The 14,388-nt window shown below is 44.5% G+C and overlaps 1 protein-coding gene across 2 annotated transcripts in view; it reads right to left on the bottom strand.

Moving 5' to 3' along the window:
• Nucleotides 1-5,347: 5,347 nt before the first annotated feature.
• The window catches only part of LOC137433492 (UNC93-like protein MFSD11), a 290,101-nt gene continuing 281,060 nt past the window's right edge, over nt 5,348-14,388 (bottom strand). For both annotated transcript variants that reach the window (XM_078785282.1, XM_078785283.1), the window contains 3 exons: nt 10,484-10,673; nt 10,212-10,347; nt 5,348-6,836 (listed from right to left, as the gene is read on the bottom strand). In XM_078785282.1, coding sequence (XP_078641408.1) covers nt 6,672-6,836; nt 10,212-10,347; nt 10,484-10,673 — 491 coding nt within the window. In that variant the 3' untranslated portion in view covers nt 5,348-6,671. The remainder of the gene's footprint in view (nt 6,837-10,211; nt 10,348-10,483; nt 10,674-14,388) is intronic.

The raw sequence follows: 14,388 nt of genomic DNA, 5'->3' as shown, positions 1-14,388 counted from the left end.
TATCCTCCTCTCCAACACCCTTTCCAATACCTTCATTCCATGCTCCAATAACTTTATCGCTCGGTACGAGCCACACTCCAGAGGGTCACCTTTCCCCTTGTATAGAGGGACGAGGGTACTCAGTTCCCAATCCCCTGGAATGCGGCCTCTTTCACCACGAGATTACAGATCTCTGTCATTCTCTTCACACCCCAACTTCCTGCTGCCTTCAACATATCTCCCACAACTCCCGTTGGCCCTCCCGCTTTTCTACTCTTCATTGCTTTTATCGCTTCCTCAACTTCCTTCTCAGTTATCTTCTCTGCCGGTCCTAAAACTGGGTTACTCTATATGTGGCCATCCCATACATTCTCTGTATTCAACAACATTTCCATATATCTTTTCCATCTTCCTTTAATTCCATCTGGGTCCATGATTTGTCCCACTTCATCCTTCAAGCAACTCACCCCCATCACATCACACCTCTCTTTCGCTATCTGCTTTTCAATCCTGAATACCGCTCTCTGACCCTCTTCCGAACCCAAGCGTTCTCCGAACATTTTCCTTCATGCCTCCTGCGCCTTTGCTCCCTCTTTCTTTGCAGCCTTCTTGGCTGCCTTATAACTTTCATGCTCTGCTTTTTCTGCTCCCGTACCCTTCGCCTTCTGCCACTCCTTGAACTTCTTCCTCTTCTCATCAATCCTCTTTCCAACTTCATCATCCCACCACCATGTTTCCAAGTGCCTCGGTGGTCCTTTTGTCCATCCACATACCTCACCAACGGCTCCCAACAGACTATCTTTCATTGACATCCAACCACGTTCAAGCTCAACCACATCATCCTCGACCCGACTCAGCCTCTCTTTTAATGCCTCCCTTACTGTCACCTCTTTCAACCTCCACACCTTCATTCTCGGTTGGTACTTCACCCGCCGAGCTCTCCTCGCACCTTTCACCCTAATGTCGCAGACAACCCAGTGGTGCTGTGAAACAGCCTCCTCCCCCGGGATCACCTTTGTGTCCCGGAGGTGCCCCCTATCTCGCCTACGCCCCATCAGGTAGTCCACGGTTGTCGTCGACCCACCTGACGTGTATGTAACAAGCTTATTATCCCCTTTCTGGAACCGAGTATTACAAATCAACAAATCAGCTCCATCAGCAAACTCCAAAATCCTTTCACCTTCTCCATTTCTCACACCATATCGGTAACCCCCATTAACTCCCTCAAAACCGTCCATACTCCTTCCCACATGTCCATTTAGGTCTCCTCCTACCACAAAAACTTCCTCATCTTTCACGTTTTCCATCAGCTTCTCTATCACACACCAGAACCTGTCCTTCTCTTCATCGCTCCGACCAACCTGCGGAGCATATCCCGAGATGACGTTCATCTAGAGCTTTCCAATCATCATTTTCACCATCATCAACCTATCACTCACTCTAGTCACACTCACCACACTGTCACTCCTCAGAAAACAGGACACCAACACCATTCACGCCCTCAGGGCACCCTTGCCACACAAACTTGTATTTCTGTCCCTGCCTACCCTTCACCATTCTCACACCACTTCCCTTCCATCTCGTCTCCTGCACACAACATATGTCCACTCTTCTTCTGACCAATACTTCCACCACTTCTCCTGATCTCCCTGTCATTGTCCCGACATTCCATGTCCCAAACCTCAGAAACCGATCTCCACTTCGGGCTATACCCTGCCCATATGTAGTTGTAATTGTCAAGGTACTCTGTTTGAGGCAATGTTTTTATGGCCGGATGCCCTTCCTGACGCCAACCCTCTTTGTCGCCTCTTACGACACGCAGGGATACGGTGTACCTATTCTAACCAGGGTACACACCGGGAAAATATAATATATACAGGGTGAGTCAAAAGTAGTGCCCGATTTCTGTATGTATGTATGTATATATATATATATATATATATATATATATATATATATATATATATATATATATATATATATATTGTTGCGATTTTAGAACCCACACTTTTGTAAATAAATAATCACTTGTAAATATGACATTAAAGGTTAAAGTTGCACCCTTAGTTAGTCCACAAGCAACACGTAGGTTACCATAGGAACTCAGTTATTTCATTATTAAGTGTTTTAGTTAAGGCCGTGTTTCCAATAATTGAATCTGCGTTGCATCAATCAAATAAGGAGTAGGCCCTTTCGTCCATTTTGCGACCTCCCTCTCCAAGCGACGCCATTACACGCCTTTGTTAGCAGCGTTCGCTGCCTTGCTGCTGAAACTCGCTCAAACGACGCCATTAACCATGCGGTCAGGCTCGAGGAAGAAGGGGGCGGAACGCCAAGAACAAGGTGTGGCCTGTCAACCAGCCGTCAAAGGCGTGGCCGGTAAGCCATCACCAACCAACCAGGGCTGAGATGAGATCGCTGGCAGGTGTGGTTTTGGAGCGATGATGTGGTTGAACTTGAACGTGGTTGGATGTCAATGAAAGATAGTCTGTTGGGAGCCGTTGGTGAGGTATGTGGATGGACAAAAGCACCACCGAGGCACTCGGAAACATGGTGGTGGGATGATGAAGTTGGAAAAAGGATCGACAAGAAGAAGAAGTTCAAGGAGTGGCAGAAGGCGAAGGGTACGGGAGCAGAAACAGCAGAGCATGAAAGTTATAAGGCAGCCAAGAAGGCTGCAAAGAAAGAGGTAACAAAGGTGCAGTAGGCATGTAGGAAAATGTTCGGAGAAAGCTTGGATTCAGAAGAGGGTCAGAGAGCGGTATTCAGGATTGCAAAGCAGATAGAGAAAGGGAGATGTGATGTGATGGGGGTGAGTTGCTTGAAGGATGAAGTGGGACAAATCGTTGTGGACCCAGATGGAATTAAAGGAGGATGGAAAAGTTATATGGAAATGCTGTTGAATACAGAGAATGAATGGGATGGCAACATAGAGAGTAACCCAGTTTTAGGACCGGCAGAGAAGATAACTGAGAAGGAAGTTGAGGAAGCGATAAAAGCAATGAAGAGTAGAAAAGCGGGAGGGCCTACGGGAGTTGTGGGAGATATGTTGAAGGCAGCAGGAAGTTGGGGTGTGAAGACATTGACAGATCTGTAATCTGGTGGTGAAAGAAGGCCACATTCCAGTGGATTGGGAACTAAGTACCCTCGTCCCTCTATACAAGGGGAAAGGTGACCTTCTGGAGTGTGGCTTGTACCGAGCGATAAAGTTATTGGAGCATGGAATGAAGGTATTGGAAAGGGTGTTGGAGGAGGATAAGGAAGAAGGTGAAGATCGACGAAATTCAGTTTGGATTTATGCCACTAAGAGGAACGACAGACGCGCTCTTTATTGTGAGGCAGTTGCAGGAGAAGTACATGGAGAAGAGGAAGAAGTTGTTTCTTGGGTTTGTTGATCTGGAGAAAGCATTTGATAGGGTTCCACATGAAGTAGTGACATGGGCATTGAGGAAGTTAGGAGTGGAGGAATGGTTGATCAGAGTAGTGATGGCAATGTACAAAAGAGCGTGCACAGCTGTAAGGACGAAGGACGGGAACAGTGGTGAGTTTGAGGTGAAGGTGGGAGTGCATCAGGGGTCGGTACTAAGTCCACTACTATTTGTAGCTGTGATTGATGTGCTGGCTCAGAACGTAAAGGAGGGTTTACCGTGGGAGTTGTTGCATGCAGATGATCTGGTGTTGATTGCGGAAAGTATGGATGGACTGAAGGAAAAGATGAACAAGTGGAAGGAATGTATGGAGACAAAAGGTCTGAAGGTGAATATAGGAAAGACGAAGGTGATGGCAAGTGGTAAAGCATGTGGTGAGGTGGAAAGAACTGGGAAGTGGCCATGTGCTGTGTGCAGGAAGGGTGTCGGAGTGAACTCCATTCAATGTACAATGTGCGCTGAGTGGGTTCATCAAAAATGTAGTGGTCTGAGAGGGTCATTAACCAGTGTGGCAGCTACATTCAAATGTAAGGTGTGCACAGATGGAGCTGCAGATGGAGGAAATGTTGAGTTGGATCTTGGAGACGGCGTGAAGCTGGAAGGTGTGAAAACATTTTGCTACCTCGGAGACATGCTGAATGGAGAAGGTGGATCAGACTCGGCAACGGTTGCAAGAGTGAGATGTGCATGGAAGAAGTTTCGGGAACTGAGTGGCGTGCTGATGAGGAGGGAAGTGTCGTTGAAGCTGAAGGGAAAGGTGTATGCTGCATGTGTGAGAAGTGTTATGATTTATGGGAGCGAGACATGGGTAATGAACATAGAGCAGCAACGAAGGGTGGAAATGCGAATGGTTCGGTGGATGTGCGGAGTATCGTTGAGAGAGAGGAAGACAAATGATGAATTGCGAAAGATGATGGGAATAGAGCCTGTGATTGATGCTGTAAAGAGGAACAGGTTGAGATGGTTTGGTCATGTGTTGAGGAAGGATGAAAGTGACTGGTTGAGAAGTGATGGAAATGAATGTCGAAGGAAGTAGAGAACGGGGAAGACCGAGAAAGACTTGGCTAAAGACGGTGGAAGAAGATATGCGGGCAAGGGGGTTAACAATTAGAGATACAGAAAATAGGGCAAAATGGAGAAGATTGTCATGGGGACCGCAAGGCTAACCCCCGCTCTAGCAGGGAAAATGGCCTTAAAATGCATGTTGTTGTGTTGTTGTTATATATATATATACAGAAATCGGGCACTACTTTTGACTCACCCTGTATATAAAAAATGTATGCACACAGACAAACCTGAACATTAATTATCTTGAGTGTGGAATCATTATCTCCAGACTACCCGGCCCCTTATTTTTGCGATTGTGAAATCATCTCCTTGTCCATTGTTTCATCCTCGTTAGTCTCTCAAATGCAATGCCCATTCCCATCTCATGCACATTTGTGATCTCTTCTCCACATGCTGCTTCTTTCCCATTCTGTTCCTCTCTTGACCATTACTCGTTTTTGTTATTCCTTCTTCACTCATTGTTCATACCCATAGCCCCTCCATCCAATCATATACCCTTCCGTAGTTGATGAGCCTGCTGCCCTTTGTCATTCAGCTCCACAATGAGTCTAGACCCTGGTATATAAAAGACACTTTAGCCTTTGATCTTTATTACCTGCAACATGTTACAGGTCTACAGGAGCTCTGCTTGGATGTTGTTGTTGTGGTTATTGTTGGGGGTCGATTTTTGAAATGTGCACCCATTGGTCAGACAGCTGCCAGACCCATCCACATTTGACACTAGACTCCACCCACCAAGGCACCCAAAAAAAAAAAAAATGGCCACCATCCTGATTTTCTGGTGGGCCTAACACTTGTTTCTGAGGCCCACCAGGTCTCTCCTGATTAATACACTGCCCTTTGTCAATACCAATGAGGTCCACCACATGTTTGTTGCATCAGATTTATATTGGCTTTATTTCGGTCGAGTGCTACTCATGATGAGGTACCCCGAAAAAACGAATCAATGTCGAATAAAAAGTATTAGTAAGGTTTAATCAAGACCATCAGAATGTGTGGTACATCAGAACTTGTTCTTGTTTTTTGTGTAAATGCAATTGGTGTTTTGCTCTAAACATTGAAGACCTGCGAAAGACGTTTTAAAAAATATCAAGACACTTTTGAAAGGGTTTTTCTTGCTATCATGGGAAGCCGACCAGGAGAATCAATAATGCGACCTTTTCGTTAATTTAGCAGTACTACCTCTAACATTACTTTCTACTTTTCCTTAGCGGAAAATAAAAATTAAGCCACACTGACAAATCTATTGAGGTTTTGTTGGTGCAGTTAGATTTTGCACAAGGGGCCATTTTGATGTACAACAAATACTCCACAATATTTTAAAATCCTAATGATAGAAATTCATTTGACTGTAGAAATGCCAAAGCGAGGCACAAATTGCGTCCCATCTCTGCAGGTGGACATACCAGAAATTGTGGTGCTGGTTCCATAACTCTACGGGGGTCGGCGATACACCGTAATGACGTTTTTAATCGGAAAATGCACCCAGTGGTGCCCACCTGCTATAGGGCCCACGTTTCTGAGCAGCCATTGGAATCAAAATGATACCAATGAGGTCCACCACAAACCGAACATGGGTTGCACTTTTTTTTGCATCTTCTTATCTCTCCACAGCAATTCATGTACAAAAGAAATTGGACAAAGGAACACAATTTGGCACATTGTGTGTTTTATATCTGCATCAGCATTATCTATTTGCTTAACCTAAGGTGTCAACTCTACTTGAATAAATAGTCTGTTTAAATGTTCAACTTAAAATATAGATCCTCTAAAAAAATCTGTACTATGTGGGGCAGGGCACAGGCTCAAAAGACAACTCATACAAAAGGGATGTCTTGCATCCACATGGCGTAAAAGTTCAGTTCAGTTCAGTTCAGTATAAACTTTATCCATCACAGTCTTAACAAGGTTATTTTAGGGAGATTATTCACAGAAGAAACTGATAGAAAACTGGACTACACAGCGTTTCATAAAGAAGTCTCTTTACAGAAGATTATAAACATGCACATCTGTAGAGAACAAAGAATACCTTTAACAGACCCTTTTCAATATTGTAGAGCCAATACTCAATAGAACTTGACACATACAAAACTAGCTCCTTAAAATTGACTAAAACTATGTTGTCGCATTTTCTTTGTAAAGTTTGTAAAGTAACGGTCTTCCAACAATAATGGTGTTTACAGACAAGAATAGCACTCAGTTTGTGAACATTACAGCTGTTAGTGGCTCCAAATGTGCAGCAAACGTCTCGGCAAGAATGAAGGACATTGCACCAAGGATAGCGACCACACCAAGAATCAGGAGCTGCCATTGCAGAAACAGGTAGTTGCTGTAGAAAAAAGCAATGGATGCCATGATTGACTGCAATAAGAAAGCAGGGTGGAAGACATCACAGAGCAAGTTTTTTTCTTCTAATAATTTCAAAATATAGCAGTATAATATGCATAGTGTGTATATAAATATATATTCAATTCAAAACAAAGCCCCTCCAACTCGATAATTGCAACACAGCATTAAACGCTTCAGCAGCTTTCTGAGAATGAGTCAGAGGAAGATTATATAGAAAGTGATGAAGACGATGACGAATACATTCCTGAGTAGGACCATTCCACTGAAAGTGACTCGGCTGAAAAGAAATCGGAAGCAAAGCCACAACAGCAAACAGTGTCCACATGTGGAAAAGCACGAGAGCATGGTGGTCCAACAAGTCCAAAACCAAAAGTACAACCTATAACTCCGGGTCGATCAGGCTACAAGCCCAAGGAAACTGCGAAAGATGGAACTGTCTGGGAAATTGCTGACAGTACGAATGCTCCAGGTAGACTGCCACATCATAAAGTGCTGAGAGAGGCACAAGGGCCAACGCCACATGCGAGGCACAGCATCACAAAGGAGAGTGGTGTGAGTTCCTGGCGGCTGCTTATTGATGAGCCCATGTTGATGAGCCCTTATTGATGAGCCCACCCACATAAAGAAATGTACCGAGACGGAGGCCATGAGACAACTCGATAATGATGAATGGTACATTTCTCTGCCTGAAATTGATACATTTATTGCTGTGCTGTATGCCCGAGGTATGTACTGCGAGAAAGGAGTCCAAGTAAACAGTCTGTGGTCTGTTACATGGGGCCCACCATTCTTTCGCAATACCATGCCACAAAATAGATTTTGTGAAATAATGAGATTATTGCGATTTGACGAAAAGGCAACGAGATCTCAGCGTTTGCAGACGGACAAATTTGTGCTGGTATCCGAGGTCTGGAATCGGTTTATAGATAATTGTATCCGCTGCTATAAGGTTGGGGAAAACATCACCGTGGATGAGCAGCTATTACCCACGAAGGCCCAGTGTCGTTTCACTCAATATGTGGCCAGTAAACCGGACAAATTTGGTATAAAGTTTTGGCTGGCAGTTGATGTTTCTTCCAAATATCTGCAAAATGGCTTTCCATACCTCAGCAAGGATGAGCAGACCAGACGTTGTCTGAAAATGTGGTACTACAACTTTTGGATCCTTTCCTCAACAAAGGAAGAAATGTCACCACGGACAACTTTTTCACTTCTCTAACGTTGGCAGAGAAGTTGAAATTGAAAGATCCAAGTATTGTGGGTACAGTGAACCGTATACGGAGAGAAGTCCCCTCTCCTCAGTGAAGACCTCAGGAGCACAGCTTCACATGGCTACGGTGATGAAGCATGGTGACACTACCCTCAGTTTACCAGGGTAAGATAAATAAAAATGCTTTGTTATTCAGCACCCTTCACCTGACTGAAGAAACACAGGATAACCCCAAGAAGCTTCCTGACGCTTGCTTTTTACAATTCCACTAAAATTTGAAATAAAAAAACCCATTTGCCCTGTTGCACAAGCACATTCCCCAAACACATTGTCCCTTTCTCCTTGCCACGTTGCACAATTATTTTTTTATACTACTAATATTTTCTACAACTTCTACAATTTTCTACAATGAATATTATTTCATAGTGGCATATTGACACACATAATTATAAATACATTTATTGCAACACTTTAAAAAGTGACCATGAATATCACAAGATCAAAATCAACACACGTAGGCTTCTTATAGGCTTTTATTGTGCACATATTGAAAATGAAATCAGCGAGGCATACCAGTGCCTCGTCCGCAGTCTCAAATTTAAATGGCTGCTATAATTTCTGCAAACCACCAGATGTCACTGTGCACTCCGTTTTCAATGCTCTGAAGCTTCGGATCTTTTTCCGGCACAATAAGGAAGGACCCCCAACGCTTCATTGAGACATCGTTTACCTATCACTGCCCAAAGGGTCAGAATGCACGGTCTTGCAGATGGACCACTCTTCAAAAGAATTAGATCCACATTACAGCAAGAGGTTCCTCCCCAGAGTGAACCGATCAATCCCAACAATACATCAAGTCGAGATCAGACCCCATTACTGTTGTGGTTACCAGAAAGCAAGTGTCATACCAGCTATTGCTGCATGCATCGTGACAAACAGGAAAAGCATGCCCCACATTAACCTGTCTGTGGTACACACAACAGTTCTGGGGGTAGCCAGAGACAATTTAAATTTTAAAAGCTCTGCGAGGAACAACAAGCGTTACGCCTAGGTCCCCCGTCGGTGAAGTGATGTGAGTTGACAAAGTGGAAGACGCAGAAAACATGGAAGAGTCGATAATATTTGCGAGTGGGTTGGAGACACACCCACACACCAGATTAGAAGTTAGTAGTTCGTTTATTTTTCAAGATATTCCGCTCACAAGGTTCAGACATATATGGTGGTGGCCATCTTGGATTTTGACGTAGCGGCCCAATTTTCAATAGCGTTCTTCCTTATGCGTAGATACACCCACACACCAGATTAGAAGTTAATAGTTCATTTATTTTTCAAGATATTCTGCTCACAATGTTCAGACATTTACTTTTCAAGATATCGCGCTCACAAGGTTTAGATATGGTGACAGCCATCTTGGATTTTGACGTGGCGACCTAATTTTCAATAGGGTTCTTCCATATGCCTAGTTGCACCCACACACCAAATTAGAATTCGGTCCTTCGCTTACTTTTGCAAAGATATTGCAGTGCACGTACGCATGCACGCACGCACGGAGGGACGGAAGCACGCATGGACGCACACACGGACGGAGGGTAAAACCATAGTCCCCCTTTCGCTCCGCGGTGCGACGGGGGACAATAAAAGATGAGAGAAGCACATAGAACAGAGATCAGTGAATATGAGAGTATCGGAGAGGCTGAGATAAGCATGGGTAGAATATGAGAGTATCGGAGAGGCTGAGATAAGCATGGGTAGACAGCAAGAGCAGCAAAAGCAAAGGAGACTCGCTGCAGAATCTGTTCAAAGTTGTTTCTTAGATCTGTGATTATATGCAAAGATAAATTATAATACATGAACTACTGGGTTCAGGAACAACCAGTGTAAATTGAAATATCAGTATAAGGGTAAATCCACTAGACCATTCCTGTGATTGGACTCCATCGAGTGAGTCGTGGGACCACTATGGCCATGATGCATCTTTCCTTGAGAAAATAAATTGAACCTCAAGACCAAGCCACCTCCCTGGTTTGACACAATACATTTCTGATGTAATTCACAGCTCAAAAGGTTATTTGGTGAGACCTGTTGTTTCAGCTTTATACACAGATAAGGATAATGTCAAGCATATGAGTAAGGGTAACGTCATGCACACGAAAGATGATGTATAACCTTGACCTTACCTGTACAAACTTGAAAATGGCAAAGGCTGGGGCACTGTCACTGGCATAACAGTTGCCAAGCACATTGTACAGCTGTGTGTTGTAACAGCTGTCCCCAAAGCCCAGGAGGAAACTGCACAGCAAAGCAACTGCAACACTGCATATGAATGAGGAAAGAGCAAGTGAATGAGACCATATCTAATTTGGAATTCTTGAATTGGAAAAATACAATGAATGAACCATCCAAATAACATCGTCCACCCTCGGCATTCTCATCCTGGCTGTGTGCACACCTGGGATGGAGATAAGACAGTTTGTCGGTGCCAATTCCTCCAGCAATAGGAGCCTCAGGCGGCAGGTTGAGGAAGACTAAGACAAAAGCTGTCAAGTGGGTCAACAGACCAAGTACCACAACAGCACTGTGATTCAGCCTAGTCCGGCAACGCTTTAGCCACTGACTAACCACTCCAAAGAGTGCGCCACCTAAAAATGAAGTTGACATTTAGTACAAACATGTTATTTTTAACTTTAGTACTGTAGGCCAAAGTGCTGTATGCTTCATGTAGTATAGGTATATTATGAGAAATCTTTGGTCAACATTGAACAAATTGCAACAAAAGTATCTCTGCTGTTTTATACTCGTGAATATGTCCTCTATCACATATTTAATGTCTTAAGGGATCCTAGAAGTGGAAATCTGTGAAAATCACTGGAATATGACCCAACCCAAAAATGTCATTTTTCTGTATTTTAGCCTTCTTTAAACTTGAAGGATTCAGTGGACTGTTAGACACTGATTTTTATTCAAACTGTTGACAAGCAGTTAGGGTTTGAAGGGTTAAGAGGCAGTCCCAGCCGATAGCTAAAAAAAAATACTAAAATAAAAAGCAATCCTGAGGTACATACTGAGTACGTACTGTTCTTGCCACATAATAACAAAACTCAACATGTTGGGAATGATGCTTGCATAATTATGTTACAAATTATGAAATAAAACACTGAAGACCATTTGCAATTATTGCAGATTGCCACTGCACAAACTAATAAAAAAATGAAAATACAAATATTGAACAACATCAACTGGCAGGACCAGTAATGGTAAACATAATAAATACCAAGTTGCAAGCATAATAAATACTGATAAACGTCCCACAACTGAGAGCTTTCAGAATAAAAAGAGTCTGCAGAGAACCTGACAGTGAACGTGTACATGTTATATTATGCAAGAGAAGCACAGATCTGCATAGAAGACAAGTAGTTTGCCATATTGCCAGCATCTCCCCACTATGGGTAACCTGTGCCAATGTACAAGATGCATTCAGAAACCAACAATGTTATCATATTGTTATGTCGGGGGGTAAAGGAATATCGAGAGCCAGGTCGATCTGTATAGGTAACATGCTTCGACTGTCGCGATAGGGAACACAACAACAACAACAACAACAACAACAGGCATTTTAAGGCCATTTTCCCTGCAAGAGTGGGGGTTAGCCTTGCAGTCCCCATGACAATCTTCTCGATTTTGCCCGATTTTCTGCATCTCCCCTTGTTAACCCCCTTGCCCGCATTTCTTTTTCGACCATCTTTAGCCAAGTCTTTTTTGGTCGTCTCCGTCCTCTACTTCCTTCCACATTCATTTCCATCACTCTTCTCAACCAGTCACTTTCATCCTTCCTCAACACATGACCAAAACATCTCAAACTGTTTCTCTTCACAGCATCCATCACAGGTTCTATTCCCATCATCTTTCGCAATTCATCATTTGTCTTCCTCTCTCTCGACGATACTCCACACATCCACCGAACCATTCGCATTTCCACCCTTTCCAGCCTTTGTTGCTGCTATACGTTCATTACCCATGTCTCGCTCCCATAAATCATAACACTTCTCACACATGCAGCATACACCTTTCCCTTCAGCTTCAACGACACTCCCCTCCTCGTCAGCACGCCACTCAGTTCCCGAAACTTCTTCCATGCACGTCTCACTCTAGCAACCGTTGCTGAGTCTGATCCACCTTTTCCATTCAGCATGTCTCCTAGGTAACAAAATGTTTTCACACCTTCCAGCTTCACGCCGTCTCCAAGATCCAACTCAACATTTCCTCCATCTGCAGCTCCCTCTGTGCACACCTTACACTTGAATGTAGCTGCCACACTGGTTAATGACCCTCTCAAACCACTAAATTTTTGATGAACCCACTCAACGCACATTGTACATTGAATGGAATTCACTCCGACACCCTTCCTGCACACAGCACACAGCCACTTCCCAGTTCTTTCCACCTCACCACGTGCTTTACCACTTGCCATCACCTTCGTTTTTCCGATATTCACCTTCAGACCTTTTGTCTCCATACATTCCTTCCACTTGTTCATCTTCTCCTTCAGTCCATCCATACTTTCTGCAATCAACACCAGATCATCTGCATACAACAAACAACTCCCACGGTAAACCCTCCTTTACGTTCCGAGCCAGCACCTCCATCACAGCTACAAATAGTAGTGGACTTAGTACCGACCCCTGATGCACTCCCACCTTCACCTCAAACTCACCACTGTTCTTGTCCTTCGTCCTTACAGCTGTGCGCGCTCTTTTGTACATTGCCATCACTACTCTGATCAACCATTCCTCCACTCCTAACTTCCTCAATGCCCATGTCACTACTTCACGTGGAACCCGATCGAATGCTTTCTCCACATCAACAAACCCAAGAAACAACTTCTTCCTCTTCTCCATGTACTTCTCCTGCAAGTGCCTCACAATAAAAAGCGCGTCTGTCGTTCCTCTTCCTGGCATAAATCCAAACTGCATTTCGTCTATCTTCACTTTCTTCCTTAACCTCCTCCCCAACACCCTTTCCAATACTTTCATTTCATGCTCCAATAACTATCGCTCGATATGAGCCACAGTCCAGAGGGTCACCTTTCCCCTTGTATAGAGGGACAAGGGTACTCAGTTCCCAATCCACTGGAATGCAGCCTTCTTTCACCACCAGATTGAAGATCTCTGTCATTCTCTTCACACCCCAATTTCCCGCTGCTGTTATCGCGATACGGAATCTACCTTGTAATAAGTTCTGTGTTTTTAGGCGGTTTGTCGGGATAAGAGTATACCTGTGAACATACAAGGATGTTCAGGTGTTAAATAGTGTCGGGACTAAGATAAACCCCTGTGTGTCAGACCTGGAAATCATTCCTTTGTACCTTATGGCAACGCACTCATATAAACACTTAGATAGGTCCTTAGTGCGCAACAGTAATTAAATTCCCCTCCCTTACAAAGACTGTGGAAGACAAGCAGGCAAGGGCCACGTACAACACCGGCGTGGGCATCAGACATCGAGCAAGGCTGGGAGCCATGCCCAGGAGGACTGTTGATTGGCCAGGGGGTGGGGCGAGCAACACCACAGTGCGGGAAGCACTCGGCCAATGACAGGGCACCAGCGAAAGAGAACATTGGAGAAGATTCGAGAGTTCGGGCTACGAGGCCCTGGTTGGTAGCGCGCGAGGACTGACGTCAGAGGCAGGGATATAAAAGGGCACGCTGCATGACATTTTGTCTCTCTTTCTCTTGGCTCTCTTGGCGCTGCATGGTCTCTCTGTGCTTGAAGCTCTTGCCCTTCTTTTTGGTCTCTGCGCTACTCTTTTTCGTCCTGAGAGGTCCTGGTGATCGTTGGTTCGCCATCTGCGTGGTGCTTGGAGCGGTGCTTGGTGCTTCCGGAGTTTGGAGTGGGGCTGGGGCCTCGTGGGCGATCGACTCAGAGCTTGGAGCGGTGCGGGCCGCGCGGGGCCTGGCAAAGCGTGCAAACGAGGCGGACGAAGGGTTTCTTCGCGCAGGAGCTTGGGGCCGCGTTGGACAATGGACAAGACTACAGACAGATAAGGCCGCACCCACAGAACATTTCACAAGTACACAACGAGACATTTCTTTTCGTAATTCATTCCCGCGTCTCATATCCCAAATCTGTGTGGGGACGTCCCAATTTAGGATCATTATTTATTTACTGTCGCGTTCCTTGTTCTCGGGTTCCGGAATAAACGTGTTTCTTTTTGTACATTTTACCCTGCATTTTCGTTCAAGTTCATTCCCTCTACAGGTACGCGCTTTTGCCCCTTCTTCCTCTTCCCTTCTTCTTCCCGCGGTTGATAGCAAAATCCGTGTTTGATCGTCGCCTCCGTTAAAGCCGTTCGGTCTT

The sequence above is a fragment of the Myxine glutinosa genome, chromosome 10, assembly GCF_964187855.1.
Source record: "Myxine glutinosa chromosome 10, kmMyxGlut1.1, whole genome shotgun sequence".
Classification (NCBI taxonomy): Eukaryota; Metazoa; Chordata; class Myxini; order Myxiniformes; family Myxinidae; genus Myxine; species Myxine glutinosa.
This window is presented reverse-complemented; position numbering and strand designations above follow the sequence as displayed.